The 15,160-nt window shown below is 53.4% G+C and overlaps 5 protein-coding genes across 5 annotated transcripts; 3 read left to right on the top strand and 2 right to left on the bottom strand.

Annotated features, from left to right (window-relative positions):
* Positions 1–2,545: 2,545 nt before the first annotated feature.
* PG985_013417 (uncharacterized protein) lies at positions 2,546–4,095 on the top strand (the record flags this gene model as incomplete). The annotated part of the gene is made up of 4 exons (XM_066833183.1): positions 2,546–2,792; positions 2,858–3,163; positions 3,214–3,701; positions 3,724–4,095. 4 exons carry the CDS (start codon positions 2,546–2,548, stop codon positions 4,093–4,095), a joined length of 1,413 nt encoding a protein of 470 aa, XP_066677923.1.
* Positions 4,096–5,345: 1,250 nt separating this feature from the next.
* On the bottom strand, positions 5,346–8,118 carry PG985_013416 (uncharacterized protein; the record flags this gene model as incomplete). Its single annotated transcript, XM_066833182.1, has 2 exons — positions 5,346–7,850; positions 7,924–8,118. The coding sequence occupies 2 exons, from the start codon at positions 8,116–8,118 to the stop codon at positions 5,346–5,348; spliced, it is 2,700 nt and encodes an 899-aa protein (XP_066677922.1).
* A 665-nt stretch (positions 8,119–8,783) lies between these two features.
* On the top strand, positions 8,784–9,150 carry PG985_013415 (NADH2 dehydrogenase subunit 14K; the record flags this gene model as incomplete). The annotated part of the gene is made up of 2 exons (XM_066833181.1): positions 8,784–8,817; positions 8,930–9,150. 2 exons carry the CDS (start codon positions 8,784–8,786, stop codon positions 9,148–9,150), a joined length of 255 nt encoding a protein of 84 aa, XP_066677921.1.
* Positions 9,151–10,137: 987 nt separating this feature from the next.
* Positions 10,138–11,624, bottom strand: PG985_013414 (uncharacterized protein; the record flags this gene model as incomplete). Its single annotated transcript, XM_066833180.1, has 2 exons — positions 10,138–10,956; positions 11,010–11,624. 2 exons carry the CDS (start codon positions 11,622–11,624, stop codon positions 10,138–10,140), a joined length of 1,434 nt encoding a protein of 477 aa, XP_066677920.1.
* A 1,335-nt stretch (positions 11,625–12,959) lies between these two features.
* Positions 12,960–14,951, top strand: PG985_013413 (PEK protein kinase; the record flags this gene model as incomplete). The annotated part of the gene is made up of 2 exons (XM_066833179.1): positions 12,960–13,791; positions 13,849–14,951. The coding sequence occupies 2 exons, from the start codon at positions 12,960–12,962 to the stop codon at positions 14,949–14,951; spliced, it is 1,935 nt and encodes a 644-aa protein (XP_066677919.1).
* Between the last annotated feature and the right edge of the window lie 209 nt (positions 14,952–15,160).

Genomic DNA, 15,160 nt, shown 5'->3' with positions numbered 1-15,160 from the left:
GGGAAGTGGGGGGTTAGCGAGCCGAGCACTGTAGGTACCGGTACGTCTACACATGGCAAATCATGGACGCATTCCGGGTTCATCTGATGGAAAGGCCAAAAAGAAAGGCGAGCAGCAAAGGCTATATCTACGGCGCTGTCATTTCCCATATTCAAGATTGCTGCGAGGTACGGTGTAAAGCGGCGTACTTCGGCTTATATCTCCTTGGTTGCTTCGTCGTGGCATAGCCCCGAATGGCTACCAGTCCGGAAACTAAGCTGGGCGCAACCAAAGGAGAACAAGAATACGAAATAAAAGTCATGAAACAAAAGATTTGCGGCTCATGAAACAAGTCAGCAAAACCCCCTTGGCCTCCATGTGCTATGCGACCGCATTGGTTGAAACAATTGCATGAAAGGGAGATAGATGGTGGATTATGCCATGCGATCGATAGTCAACAAAAAGAACAAAAGAAGCCTGGCTTAGTTGCGTACGCGCGCATAACGGAGGTCACGATCAGCGCAGTGTTGGTACCGGTATCCCGAGAACGAGGTGAGGCTCAGCCAACGCAAGACATATCTGCCGATCGTCGTGTGGGAAGAAGAATGTGCCTGTTTCGACAGGGTCGGATCATCAGCGAGGATATGCCCGCTGTATAGGGCACTGAAAACATATTCACTGTTATGCCCCCCAATACCTACTAGACAAGAGCCTCAACAACCCCCCACTGCCCGGAGCATTATAGACACCACAGAAACAGTCTTCATATACCTAGCCAGCCTATTACATACAGGATGGGTTCCGCTCAGGGAATAGTATAGCAATGCGCATGGCGGAATGGGCGTCTAGCCGGCCTGCGTCCCTGGTTATTGGCTGATCAAGGGGCGCTCTCAGGGATCAGGCGCCAGGTCGTGTGATATCAAGGCTGAGGAGGAGGAGGCAAGTGGGCTCCTTGGGACAATGCCACAGACAGTACGGGCATGTCAGCATATACTTTAAGGCCCCCCGCCACCCGTTAGGGATCGCAGGCTAAACTGTGTACAGGAGGCTAACAAGGAAGTACATGACGTCTCGCTGTAACGATTTCGGAAACGACTCAGGACCTCAATGCACGAGGTGGATCACTCTCACTGCTTTGAGACTGGTCACAGTCGGCCTGGACTCAGCTGAATGCAGCGGATAAGAGGATCTTCAGGGCATCGTAGGCAGTCAGCAATAGGCCGGCAGAGAGAGAGAGAGAGAGAAGGAAGGCAAGGAAACGATGCGATGCTGCTGTGCTTGCGCTTGTGCCTGTAAATAACTTGCACAGCAGAGCCCATGCCGAGTTACCATGCACTGCTCCAACTCCTCCTCCTCCTTCAGTCATCTGAACCTTGACACATGTAGGTACCTGAGCCCTGCTGTGTCCTGACCAGTGTCCTGGCCCCCCAACTTCAAGTTCCCAATGTCCATTCCAGTTTGGCTCCAGTCTCGTCAAGCCATCATTCGTCATCTTTCTCCTCAGGTTGCCGCCTACCCAACGCGACTCCTTGTTGTTCCCTCTCCTCTTTTTCCCTGCTTGTACTTGTATTCTCGAGGAATATCAATTAGATCCAAGTCAAGTCAAGAAGTTACATATCTTAGAGAACCTACCTAGCAAAATCAATTTTGTTTCGGCGACCATTGTCGTTGTTGATTCGCTCCTGTATTCTTTTTTCCTTCTTTGGACACCAACGATTGATCGCTTTCTTTTTTCTTGAATACCATTGCGGCCATAGCGACCGGAAGCCCTGCTGCCCTGCTTTCCAAGCTTCCTGTGCGTTTTAAGGTGAACCTAGGCTCGGTGTCAAAACCGAGCACTGTCGTTGCTTTGCTCCAACCAAGGTTACTACCTAAATTCCGGGGTTTGCTGCGCGCGCACGACACAAACACAAACACACCGAGACATCACGAGAGAGAAAGAGGCCTTTTTGGGAGGACTGCATGCGCTGAGTGGGAAGCGAAGCAAAGCAAGGCAAAGCAAAGCAACGCATACCCAGGCAAACCCGATCGGGAAAAGAAAGGAAAGAGACATTTCCCAGGTTGATCGATCGATTAGTACCAATACTGCTCACTCAAGCCCGTCCACTCCAGCAACCCGGCCCGGGCATCCCAATCCATCCTAGGTAACATCCTAACCCGCCTTTCTAGCGAGCAGAGGACCAACGTCGTCTCTGTCTCGTCCTCTTCTCCAATCTCTCACCGGCCTTTCCGACTATCCCAAATTCAATTCGCAAACCACACACCACACGTGTTTATCATCTTTTCTTCCTCTTTCCTTTCTTTTTAGCTACTATCGAGGCGAGCCTCGTCTTTCATTTCCGACAACCCCCCCACGTTTCGCTCCCGAGCATATTGCGAGAACTACTTTCCCACACAGCTTTAAAGCATCGAGGTTCTTCGTCCTCGATCCAAACGCCAGCCGAATGAGTGACCCCGGACGGTGACCACATCGACTCTCGCCACCCGCTGGGTTACTCATACACCCGTCGATAGCAAAACCCCATTCGGCGACACAAACCAACCCAACAACCCAGCTGTATCATCAATGTTGCCGCCTGAAATGATGAACGGTGTCATTATAGGACTGCTTTCTTCCTTTGGCTCAGCCATACTGATCGCACTCGTTTTCCTCATCGTTTACTTTGTCTTATATACCCCGTCGGGTCGCATCCTCCTCGATCGCTTCGGCCGCCCTGGCGAATATGACGATGAGCAGGCTTTCGCGAGAGAGGAGGCCGAGGCCTTGGAGACCATGGATGACATGCAAAGGACAGAATATCTGAGAGCTAAAGGTACGGAGACAAAACCCTCCTATCATGTCGCATGGCACAGGAACACTGACACGCACCGCTTGCAGCATTCATCCAAGGCAACCCGCCCGAGTCGATCCAGACGGATATTTCTTTGTCACAATACCTTGCTATTCAAGAAAAGGGCGTTTCAGCATGGGAGTTCGAGCCGGAACTAGAAATTGCCAACTGTTTCGTCGAAGCCAGAACCGAGATCGAGTTCTTTGATTCGGAGTGTACCGTCATGAGCAACCTCCCCGTACCCAAGCAAAACGAGGTCTACTACTGGGAGGCCAAGATCTACGACAAGCCCGACAACACGTTACTGAGCATTGGCATGGCGACGAAGCCATACCCCTTGTTTAGGCTTCCAGGTATGAGTGGACATGTGTGATTGAAGTGGGCGTGACGCTGATTGGTTTAGGATTCCATAAATACTCGGTGGCATACACATCCACCGGCCATCGCCGATATAACCAGCCATTCAACGGGACGCACTATGGCCCGCCCTTCGTTCAAGGCGATGTCATTGGCATCGGATACCGGCCTCGTACTGGTACTATCTTCTTCACCCGCAACGGAAAGAAGCTCGAGGATGTCGTCCATGGTCTCAAGGGGCCTAACTTCTTCCCTTCTGTCGGTGCGAACGGCCCTTGCATTGTCCACGTCAACTTTGGCCAGGCAGGATTCGTTTTTATTGAGGCAAACGTCAAGAAATGGGGTTTGGCTCCCATGACGGGCAGCTTAGCTCCACCACCACCCTACGGTAGCGAGCAAGGAAGCATTCTCTTGGAATCTGGTCGTAAAGATGGGTATAGTGGCTCGCCTGCTGGCGGTCCTACATACTCGCAATACGGCAGCCGCCCCGTGTTAGACCCGAGCCACGCGAGGACGAGAAGCGGAAACTACAGGGTACTTCCTCCCACGAGCCCAGGTCCACAACGGAGCCCAACTGATATTTCGTTGGCTCAGCTTGTGCCGACAGATGAGCAGGGAGAGCCTAGCAGCGCACAAGGTACCGCGGGGAGACCACGTCGTGGACGTGGTCGGATTAGGTCTTCGACAGGAAGCACACCCTCCTCCCGAGTACACGAGCCCCGAGCATTCGGAGGATGAGAGCCCAAGGAGCAGTTCGGAAAGTGACCGACGACCCCTTATTAGAAACACACGGAGTCGTGGCGCATCGGCAGCTACAGTGAGGCCAAACCAGCCACCGATCCCCAGTTATAGCGACGCACTCCGTCAAGGAGCCGGGCGGGACAGGAGCCGCAGTGAAAGCTATATGGCTGGACGCCGAAGCCGCTAACCATTGAGACGGCATCGGTTGAGATTTTGATATTATTGAGTACAGCATTTGTTTTCTTTCGCCAAAACATGGGACCGGAGTCAAGGATTGGGCATACAACGAAATTTGGATTTACAGCCGTCCTCATCCTCTCGGGTTTTGGAGAGAGCGTGACGGCAGGGTAATGGGGATCTACTGGGCGGGATTCGTACCTCATTACTTATGATACCACTTCAAATGGGGGCTGCACCTCTCGAGCATAATAGAGCGGAAGAGGGTCCTCCTAGCACTTAAGGAGCCAAGAGAAAAACAAGAGTCAGTACTAGGAAAGGCGGGTGTGTAGTTCCTAGAAACGCCCCCGTGACTTGTTCGGCCTTTGTATGTTTTACATAACAAGCATGTTATTATGCATCACTAACGGACAATACAATATCATTCTAGCTCACATGTTCTGCTTCCTTGCTTTCTGCCATGGTTACTACATGTTCGGGGCCAGGACGTACGCGTGCCGTCAAATTAGGGGCTATTTGTGACCGATGCCACTTTACTTCCCCAGCGCCATGTAAGGAGGCAAAACAGTAGATGTAAGACTATGCGAATGTCTCTGTATTGAGTATCACTAGTCTGTATCCCTCGTCGTGACAAGATGAGGGCAAATGGATCATCGTACATCGAACGCCGGGGCGAGCCCAGCGGAATTACTACTCTACAACATTTGTATAGAGGCCCTGCGCCTCCAAAATGGACTTGCCAACTACCTACTTTATGCGCTTTAGCTAGCTCGCCAAAGAAGAAGAATAACGCCCTCCAGATCCGTCCTTCTGCAGCCCATTTGTCGACCACGCTCTTACTCATAAGGGGGTATCTCGTATTGGTTCATCGTTGTCGACGCAAAAGAGGTATGCCTGTTTGAAGACTGTGGCGGACTTGCAACAGTCCTGGTATGTATGATTTGATGCCCGTCCCCTCGCTGGCGTAGTATACTGCATGGCATGAGGCACATGTGTGAAAGGGTATTATGGGTGGATGATTAGCTGGGCGTAGTTGCTCGCAGTATGGAACAGCCAGCTTGCTCGCTGCTGCAGATTCTTTGGTGGCAGTGGCGGCAAAGGCCCATATAGGGGTACTAATAGAACGCCATCGTGCATTTAGAGTCGAGGACGCTTGGGCTTGGGTGCAACACCGCGCCCAATAGGGGGCAGTTCTCGTTTGCGCCCGGCGGGTCGAAAGAAATCACCGAGACCGACAGCGCTCGGCGAAGGACGCGTCTCCTAACGCGGGCTTCGGCTGCGTCTGCGGTCACGCACGGGATCACGACTCCTCGCCCGCCGCGTGTCTCTGCGGGACTCGGTGCTCCGGTCCCGCCGACTACTGCGCACGTCTTTGTCATCGCGGTCCCCCCTATCTCGATCGCGGCGGCCGTCCCTGCTCCTATCGCGGTCTCGGCGGCGGCTCCGAGATCGGCTGCGTCGCCTTTCTGGCCGGGCATCTCGGTCCCGATCACGATCTCGGTCTCGCCGGTCGTCTCGTCGGTCGTCTCTCCGAGACTCCCGGCTGCGGTCTCGCTCGCGGTAGCTATCTTTTTCACGCCGATCGCGGTCCACGGGCCGATCCCTGTCGCCTCGGTCGCGCTCGCGATCAGCAGGGCGATAACGATCGATTTCCTCGGGCGCGCGGCTGCGTTTGACGTCGGGTGAGCGGTCACCGTTGCTGCGTCGCTCGTCCAGTCCGGGAACGGGTAATCCTTTTTCTCGGGCTTCACGCTGGGCTGCCAAATATGCCTTTGCCTCTTGCTCGCGTCTCTTGATCTCATTTTCTTTCCATGCCTCAGCGTCAGTAAGTTGCACTTCATATGGTTTAGTCGAGGCCCCATGGCGAGATCGTGACTGGCTGCGACGGGTTTCCCGGTCTCGACGTGGCTCACCTATAGTTCGGGTACGAGATCTTTCGCGATCTTTGTTGTCTCGGCTGCGGTCTCGCTTTACGGAGCGGCTGCGCTCGCGGCGGTCCGTTCGCACTCTCGAGCGGCTTCTGTCTTTCCTCTCCGTGCGAGGACGGGGTGACCGAGACCTGTCGCGTCTCTCGGTACGCGTCTTGGAACGGCTAGGCTCCCGCGGCTTGTCGCGTTCTTCACGAACCCTAGACCGGCTACGCTCCTTGATCTTGGCTCGATCCCGGGACCGGCTTCTATCCCGTCGCGGTTTAGAGCGGCTTCCGTCCCTTTCGCGATCAGTGCGACGACGAGAACGAGAACGGGTACGGTTCCGACTGCGATTTCTATTCTCACCCGGGCGGTAGTTGTTCTCGAAGGGGAACCGTTCTCGTGTACGGCTGGGCTCTCGGCGATCTCGGCGGTCCCTGGACCTACTTCTTTCCCTGTCTCGTCGCTCAGGCCTGGCGTGTGACCGACTCCGTTCTCTAGGGCGATCGCGCCTTCGGTCATCCTCCTCAGGACGAGCGCGTGCATGATCCCTATCACGAGTGGATGTGGCAATACTGCCACGGCGGTCGTCCGTTGACTTGGACACCTTGGCATCCGTCGATGACTTAGACTCTTTGGAATCCGAGTGGCTCCTTGTATCTTTGGCCGGCAGTGGTTCCTTGAGGCCCTTGATGTCAATCTTGATTTCTTTCTTAACCTCCTTGGCCTCCTTCGACTCCGCTGGGGCCTGTGAGGTCTCCTTGATGGGATGCACCGAGTCCTTGGAGTCGGATTTCGTCAGCTCTGGTACCCTCTTCCCTTCCACTGCTGTCTTGGGCGAGTCCCGGCGGAGCGGTTGAATGGCAGAGGCCGCCTTGACCCTACGCGGCGGGGGTGCGAGAGCTTCGTCAATTTCAACCTCGGGAGCTTTCTCGGTATTGCCATTACTCTCGCGTAAGAGATCAGCCAGGGCGTCCCGTTCGATCCTCTCGAGCTCCTCCTTCGATAATTGCTTCTTGGGCTCTTCTGGCCTGCGCCTATCCTTGGTGTCTCTGGGTGTGCGCGACGAGTCCCTTCTGCGTCGTTCTCTGCTGTCTCGTCGCCGTGGGCTGCGGGTACGGTCCCGGCGATCACGGTCTCGCTCTCGCTCGCGATCTCGATGGCGAGATCTGTCCCTGGACTTCTCCCTCGGCCTGTCCTTAGCCCTGTCCTTGGATCTATTGCGGTCTTTGTCGCGGTCGGCATTTTCCCGGGTTCGCTCGAGTCTCCTAGCCTCGCGTTCCTTCTCCCGTTCTTTATCACGTTCCTCGCGTTCCTTCTCCCGTGCGGCTCGGCGCTCATCGCGCTCCTTCTGGCGCTGCTTCTCACGTTCCGCCTCCTTGGCTTCTCTTTCTTTCCGCCGCGCTTCGCGTTCCTCGATGCGCTTAGCTTCGAGTTTTTCCTGCTCACGCTCACGCTTCTTCCGTTCCTCGCGCTCGATCTTGCGCTTCTCTTCCAGGATCTGCTCCTCCTTTTCCTTGAGCTCGCGTCTCAGCTTCTCGCGCTCGGCTAGCTTCTGAGCAGCATCCTCGGCGTACTCCTGGTCGGTCTTGGCGCCGCGCTGCTGTTCCGCGAGAGCGGCTTCCTCGCCAATTTCCGCCTTGCGTAGATCGCGGATGCGCTCCTCGATGGCTTTGGCGTCGATCAGTTGGTCAATCACCTCTTCCGCCTTCTGGTACACGCCGGATCGGTCCAGGGCACCATCGATCAAGGCAGCCGCCTTGCGACGGTCAAGCGAAAGCAGCTGGGAAGGGTTGCGGTCGACTTCCTTTTCGGCCACCTCGAGGATGGATTTGGTGACTTGTTTTTCGTAGTCCTGCAGGTCATGTCACGAATTAGGCCGTGCTACCGCATTGTCGGGATGCAGAGCGGCGTGATGGAAGACTTACACTAGCCTCGAACTGCTCCCAGACTTGTTTGCGAATGGCATCATAGCCACCCTTCTTCTTGAAGCTGTGAGCAAGACCCTCGATGGCCGATCGCGTAGCAGAAGTCAAAGGCAGGTCCGAAGCCTTGAATTTGCGCGCGGCTGCTGTCGCAGTCGAGGTTGCCGCAGCAGGCGTCTGCTCGGTTGATGCTGCCATATTGATGGCAGATGTAGGCCAGAAGCCGTCAACATTTAGTGATTGGCTGGCACCATAAAGATGTTGCAACAAAGCCAGCTAGCATGCGCCGAAAACAAGTACGCAACGCCTAGTGTTATGAGAGAAACGGTTCGTGGTGTGATGCAAGATTCGACGATGAACCGACTGACAGCAGCAGTCTTGGGGATGAAATTCCCATTCCGCATGTGCTTGGCAGTTAATCGGCGACGAACCCCAGGCAGGCCAAATAATCCCAGGGATTAAAACACGCTACAGAAGTTCCAGGCGCGACCTGCTATCGAGCTATCTAATCTTGGGGGAACAGTGGGGTTCGGCGGGACAGTCCAGTTACTTCCAGGTAGGTACCGACTGCCCACTTGCTCGGTGTTGAGTGCTGCAGCGAACAGCTAGCTGGAAGAACTCCGGCTAATAAGGCCCAGCGAGCAGCTTCAACCTCCCAGTGCATTGGAACTCGGATGAGCCTCATCACGCCCGGAAAGCTTCATTTCGAGCTCGACCCCCAGCAACGTCCAATTGAGTCCAGTCGCGCAACCACAATCGCACGACGCTGCTAGGCCATTCGAGGGCCTTCCTTACGAGCAGCAAGAGTTGAAACGAACCTCTCCCCAGCCCATTGAGGCTTCCACCATCTCCACTCCTTCACAATGGTTCACAGAGTCCTTTTCTGGTCCGGCTTCGGTATGACGCCCCCAACCATCTCCAAGCTTCAGCATAGCAAAATGCATATATGCCATATGCTGTTCAAACTTTATGCGCGCTACCTGGTGTTCTAACCCGCTTCACTCAACAGGCGTCGCCGTCCGCGTCTGGCAGCTCGGCCTCGAGATGCGGCCCTTCTTCAACCGGGGCTCGCTGTGGGCGTACCCCGTCTTCGCCGGTGCGGGCGCCAGCTTCGGCTACTGGCTGCAGGGTGTCGACGAGCGACAGCAGGCCATCCTGAACGAGCGGAAACAGATCATCCTCGACAAGCGGGCGCGCCGGGCGCAGCGGGAGGCCGAGCAGCAGTCATAAGAAGAAGAGAGAGACGGGAAAGGGTTTTGCGATGCACGAATGCCAGGAAATGGCTGGCCGATAAAGACGCAACGCTGTGTACATACCAAGAGAGTGGCAGTCAATGGGATTGTGGAATTTTCAATCCACGGCCGCCAACGTGCGGTTCGAAGCTGTGGGTATATGTGACTCTTCACCGAGCAAGACGGCAGTGGTTGGTTGAGTATGCTTGAAAGGTGACAATTGTGAAGTCGAAACCTCCTATCACGCTTTTCTTCTTTCCCCCCTGCCCCCTTTCCTTCCTTCCCCTCAATGCCAGATTACGTCTTCGGGCGTATATCGACATCCACGATCTCTCCCATAGACGTGGATGTTTTCGCACTGGCAAAGATTTCTGAATATTTGGACCCATTGCTGGGCGCCCGGTTTTAAGATGTCGTTTTGTACATCGAAGAGATTCCGGGAATCAGCAGAGGTTATATCTCAAAATACCATACTCCTTTATGAATCTGTAAGGCTCATCTAAAAATTATCGAAATTGTGTTACGATTTGCTTATAATATATTGCTCCAGAAGATTGTATTAGATATCGAATGGAATTGGTCGATTTGATGAACATATTGGGTCTCTACGTGCGAAGAAATGTACTGATCGCAATTCCTCAGCTCAGGCGGATGTTCACATCAGTACTGGAACTGCTTACAGTCACTTAAGATGTATAGAGCGATATGCGCCTATTTGTCGATTAGATTCTCGCTGGCCGTTGTGTCTTTATAGGTCCTAGGTATCAGGTGTAATGTATGCCTCTCTATAAGAATGCTACTGTATGTCTAGTCCGGCGAAATACATCAGCAACTTTCCCAAATCTTCATTGATCATTTCCGAGCCCGCAAAGTCCCGACTCGTCTACACATGGGTCGTAAATGAAACTCGAACGCCCCCGATACACGCCGTCCTTTTCCCGAATGCCGTGTTTGCGCCTGAAGTAGAAATAGAAGAAGCCGCCTCCTAGTTGAATTCTTCTAGTTTTCGCAGCAGATCTGGTGCTGATCTCGCCTGCACACTTCCAAGCTCCGTGACCAGTAAGCTGATGTACTTGTCCGACGTCGCATCAAACATCAGCCGGAATGCCGCAGCTGACGATCTCTCGGGATCGATCTCATTGTAAGTCAATGAGTCTGTGGCCACTCGTTCGGTGATGTTGATGGTTTCGCACAAAGCGATGACCTTCTTGCCAAGCTCGTGGGCCGTCATGGCAACATCGCAAGTTCCGGCCCTAGCGTACATGGCCCCGTTGCTGAACATAGCCTCGGCGGCAAAGAACACCTTTGTTGCCCGTCTCATGTGGTTGCGCAACCCACCAAAGTCTCCCGAGTACGTGACCTTGATGCCTTCATCGGTCAGAGTCTTGGCCAGCTGTTGCCCGAATTGCTCATAGGGGTCGTCCACTATCAGCACGGAAAACTTGGTGCCGGTCGAGTGCGCATATAGGATGGCCTTCTCGACCAGCGTATTCCGGCTGTAGGTAAGCACAACATCGCCATCCTTTATGTGTTTCGCGCCTTGTTCTGTGATGTACTCGTCGGCAACCGTGATTCGCTCAGCGATGAAGATGTCTATAGCTTGGCAAAGCTCCTTCTTTGCTTGCTCCTCGCTCGCATCCATATCGATCTTACTGACTTGCAACTTGAGCCACCGAATTGCATTACCCATGGAGAAACACATAGGTCGGCACGCGGTCAAATATTCAATCTGAATATTGAGCACATGGGGGGTGAAATGGCGTGCCAGTACATTTCCAGGGGGTGTGATGTACGATTCAATCACCTGAGCAAGTAAGTAAACGTTCATCCTGCAGCATCTTCTAGCGGAGTATGTACCTTTCTGAACGCCAGCATAGTAGCCTTTAATCTTGTAATGCTCTCGTCGATGGTGAATGTTGCCATTTGCTGGCCCAGCATCAAAACGGATGGATGAACGTCCTTATCGGCCTGTGTCATTGGAATGCGCCGCGCCATGGAAAGGTGACTGAAGCATTCCGGTATCTGGATTTTCTGCTCCGTAACGACCGCCGAGGGTGGTGCTTTGGGCAGGGCAGGTCTGCCGGCGGCTGCTGCTGCTGATGCGCCGTCTTTCCCCTTTCCCTTGGACTTGACTTCGCTTGCCGACGGCCCCAGTTGACCGGGCGAGGAGGAGACAGCAGCCTCCCCTTTGGCGACCTCTTTGGAAGTCTTCTGCTGGGCTCGCCTAGCCGCCTTCTCGGCCTTGGCCTTGGCCTTCAGCTCTGCGCCGGTCAACTTTTTGTCTCCGGCCGCATCTGAAGATTTTGGCTCCGTCTTGTCTGCCTTTGAATCTGCTCCAGATTTGGCCTCTTTGCTTGCTTTCTCGTTTTCGTTGGTCGCAGCTTGTTTGGGAGTCTCCGTGGGAGCGTCCTTGGGAGCCTCTGTCGGCTTGGGGACCGCCTCGGCTGGCGCCCCGTTTTGTTCGGCTGACATACCGGACTTGGGTGGGCTGGATCGGGGACGGCAGTATTCAGGGGTGGTTCTGGCCTGGTCTAAGAGGAATGCGAGCAAGTTGCTGCGGATATGTTGTGTAGAGCACCACGATTATTTTATTCCTAGTGATGCGAAATACCCAATTGACGTGAGCCAGTGACTCAATCTTCCGATCAATGAATTTAAGGTGGGGGGTGGGGTTGCTCGTACCTAAAATACGTAGCTGGCCTAGCCCCTCCTACTTCCCCTCCCGTTACCTAAAAGCTGTGCGATGGGATGGACGGAAGCAACCGACAAGGCGATAACACGCCCGAGACGAACTTAAGGTAGGCTATTAGGCTCAGGATCCCGGAGAATCTTGAAAAGCGTAAGTATATTGGTACATTGAAATGTCATGTTGATATTGAAGAGATCGCTGTTGACGAAAGGCAATCTGGTGTCTTTCTCATGTCCGAGGTATTCATATCGGCTGATAGTACCAAAGGTAACGGGATCACTCTTCTGGCAACACCATGTTATAAGCATTGTTCTAAACGTATTGTCAACAAGAATTGAATATGAGATTGGCACATCCAACTACATATTCTCAAGCTGTCGCATACGACTAGTTACTTATACTTCCAAGGCACTTGAGGTAAGGGTTAAAACGGTGGAACTGGCGAGTTGTTGTTACTCAAGTCACTATTGCACCAGCGAAGCAGCCCCGCACAGACCATCCGACGGCTCTTTTAGGGCAATTTGAGTGATCAAGTGATTGATTGCCATTTGTCAAGACGCCGTGCAATCACCTCTTGGATTTATCAAAGAGGGATGAATATGCCTTTCTTCACTTTGAGATCCTAGGCTATTGAGATTCTGCATAACAGGGAAGCACCTCCCTCAAAACTGCCAGATCACCAGCACCACAAAGACCTGTCCGTTGATGGTGTAGGCTAAATGAGCATTTCTATACGACTGGTCATAGAAAGAGATGGAAGTTTGTGGTTTGGGACATAATTCTGGACAAGCTTAACACCTGGATACCTGTACCTTAATGACTATCGGTGGATAGAACTTGACAACAAGGCAACAGAGGTGGGCTTGTCAACCCAGTAATATCACACCTGGCAATCCAAGTCGAGAACCAAAGGCTAACCCGTGACAGATGTGCTCTTTGTTGCTGCCTCACATTTATCATTTCTGGATTCTGCCCTTTCGATAATGCGTCTATGCTCGCCCAGCGGCAACACAAATCGCCGATGATCGGGCCAGACTACTGTGCAGCTCGACCTTGGCAAGCAGTACTTTGGAGTCACTCTCATTTCTCAAGAGCCCTGTCTCCCTTTGGTACTGGCGATGGATTCTGACATGGACTCGGAAAGTCGGCGTGTTACGGACACTTCGATCTCATCCAACTCCACGGACGAAGAGGAAATTTTGAGTGTCTCATCTGGGGCGACCGAAAGTCATTTCTCCGATGGCTATGGCATTGCTTCTGCCATTACCAGGGGTGAACACCGTGACCTGATCATTGCCAGCTTGCTCGAGGACCATTTCCGGTCCGTGGCTGCTGAACTATACAACTCTACTGCCACTACCGGCAGCCACAATTACACGCGGCACTCGCCCGAAATACAGCCACTAGCAAAGCGACTGTACAATGAGGCAATCCGGAGATTGTCCTCAAATCAGCTTCTGTCTTCTCCGGCCGCCGCTGATAGTTCCCGGGATACACGTGCACAGTACATGGCAGGTCTGGACAGTCTGACCGGAGCCGCCCAGACCATGCCGACTGGCCTTATCAGCCAATTTCGAGACTTGACGGTTCAACCATTTCAGGGGCTTTCCATTCTACCAAACCCATCTAATGCCCTTCAGCTGCCGCATCAGCCTTCCCGCAGAAGCCATTACAGCTCCTCGTTTCAAGAATTATCCCTCCTTGGAAAGGGAGGCTTCGGCAAGGTCTATAGGTGCTACAGCCCTCTGGACCAGTCCACATATGCGGTGAAGAAGATTGCGTTATCTGACAGACTTTGGAAGACGTTTTGCGATGGGGATTACGGGAAGTTGAACCATATTCTGAAAGAAGCCCAAGCATTGGCGAGACTCGACCATCCGAATGTTGTCCGCTACCATCAGGCATGGTTTGACGAACCTGAACAGTTCTCCGTGGCCTCGAACACCCAGGGTAAGTCTCGTCCAGCATCGCCTAGTATGCCATCTAGAGACCTAACCTCTGTTACAGGCTCTCAAGGGCAGCTACGGCCAATACAAGACAGGCTTGACGGGCCTCTTCTACTAGACTATCGTCCGGGAATAGATAGCGACCTGGGCTCTTTAGATGAGGCCGGTGGCGTAACAGACACTGATCAATCGGCCAGCTGTGGTATAGTGTTCGGTGAAGATACCCCATCACTCGGCAATGGTCAAGCACAACAGCATAACCCAGGCCCCGAGTGGTCCGAACATTCCTCAGAAGACCTCTCCGAAACCAAATCGGTTACGAACGACAGCGATATCTTCACGGATGACAGGTCCCGGTCAAACAACGCCGGCAGCGCACCGGAAGCAAGGGATACCAACGTTCATACCCTCTGTATCCAGATGTCACTTTATCCCATGACGCTGGCGCAGTACATTTCGCGATCAGCCAGCCGGAACGGGAGCCCAAGACACTGCTTCCATCTGGTGCCTTCATTGCGCATTCTACTCTCAGTACTCGCCGGCATACGATATATCCACAGCAAGGGCATGGTACATCGCGACATCAAACCTGGCAATATCTTTCTCTCTGCTTTAGAACCTGAGTGCATAGGGGGCTATTGCGACATCGCATGTTTCTCGTGTCCTATCCAAGAGAAGGATGTTGGCAGATGGTTGAACCCACGGATAGGAGACTTTGGGCTTGTTACCCAGCTTGCGCACGGAGAAATGCCGCCACTTGCCACAGAGACACATCACGACTCTTCCGATCACGAAGCACTGGGTGCTTCAAGAGATGTTGGCACTGCACTGTACAGACCACCGAAATGGGACAGCCTGCGCAATAGCGGGGTTCATCTGGACATATTCGCTCTAGGAGTGGTACTGGTGGAGATGCTATGTCCCTTTGGGACGGTAATGGAGCGGGCTGATACTCTGAACAGCGTGCAGAAAGGAGACGGTTCATATCTTTCAAATGTTGAGAAACGTTTGGCAGAAGAGGGTTGTGGCTCTGAAGCCAAAGCCAAAGCCCTGGAATTGGTCAGTGGCATGGTCCAGCCTGATCCTGCAAAACGGCTGTCCGCCGTGGAGATTGACGATCTGGCCCACCAGGTGTTGGATTTCTGTGACCGAAAAACGGGGTAAAACCCAACTACCCTACTGGTAAAATTACTCAATCGAGACTCAATGAACACATTGGCAAGTATTGGGCAGTATTGGGGGCTCAGTGATGTGATGTGGCGATGAGATCAGCTACATACGTAGCTGGAACCGTCGTTATTGCTCGGCATGTTCGGACAGTCTCCGGTTTCTTTTCTTCCACGATTCCGGGCAGGATGGCGCATTATGTGGGT

Source organism: Apiospora marii (genome assembly GCF_038362585.1).
Source record: "Apiospora marii strain CBS 49790 chromosome Unknown utg000011l_segment0_segment0, whole genome shotgun sequence".
Lineage (NCBI taxonomy): Eukaryota > Fungi > Ascomycota > Sordariomycetes > Amphisphaeriales > Apiosporaceae > Apiospora > Apiospora marii.
The sequence above is the reverse complement of the archived record's forward strand: the minus strand, read 5'-3'. Positions and strand labels throughout refer to the sequence as shown.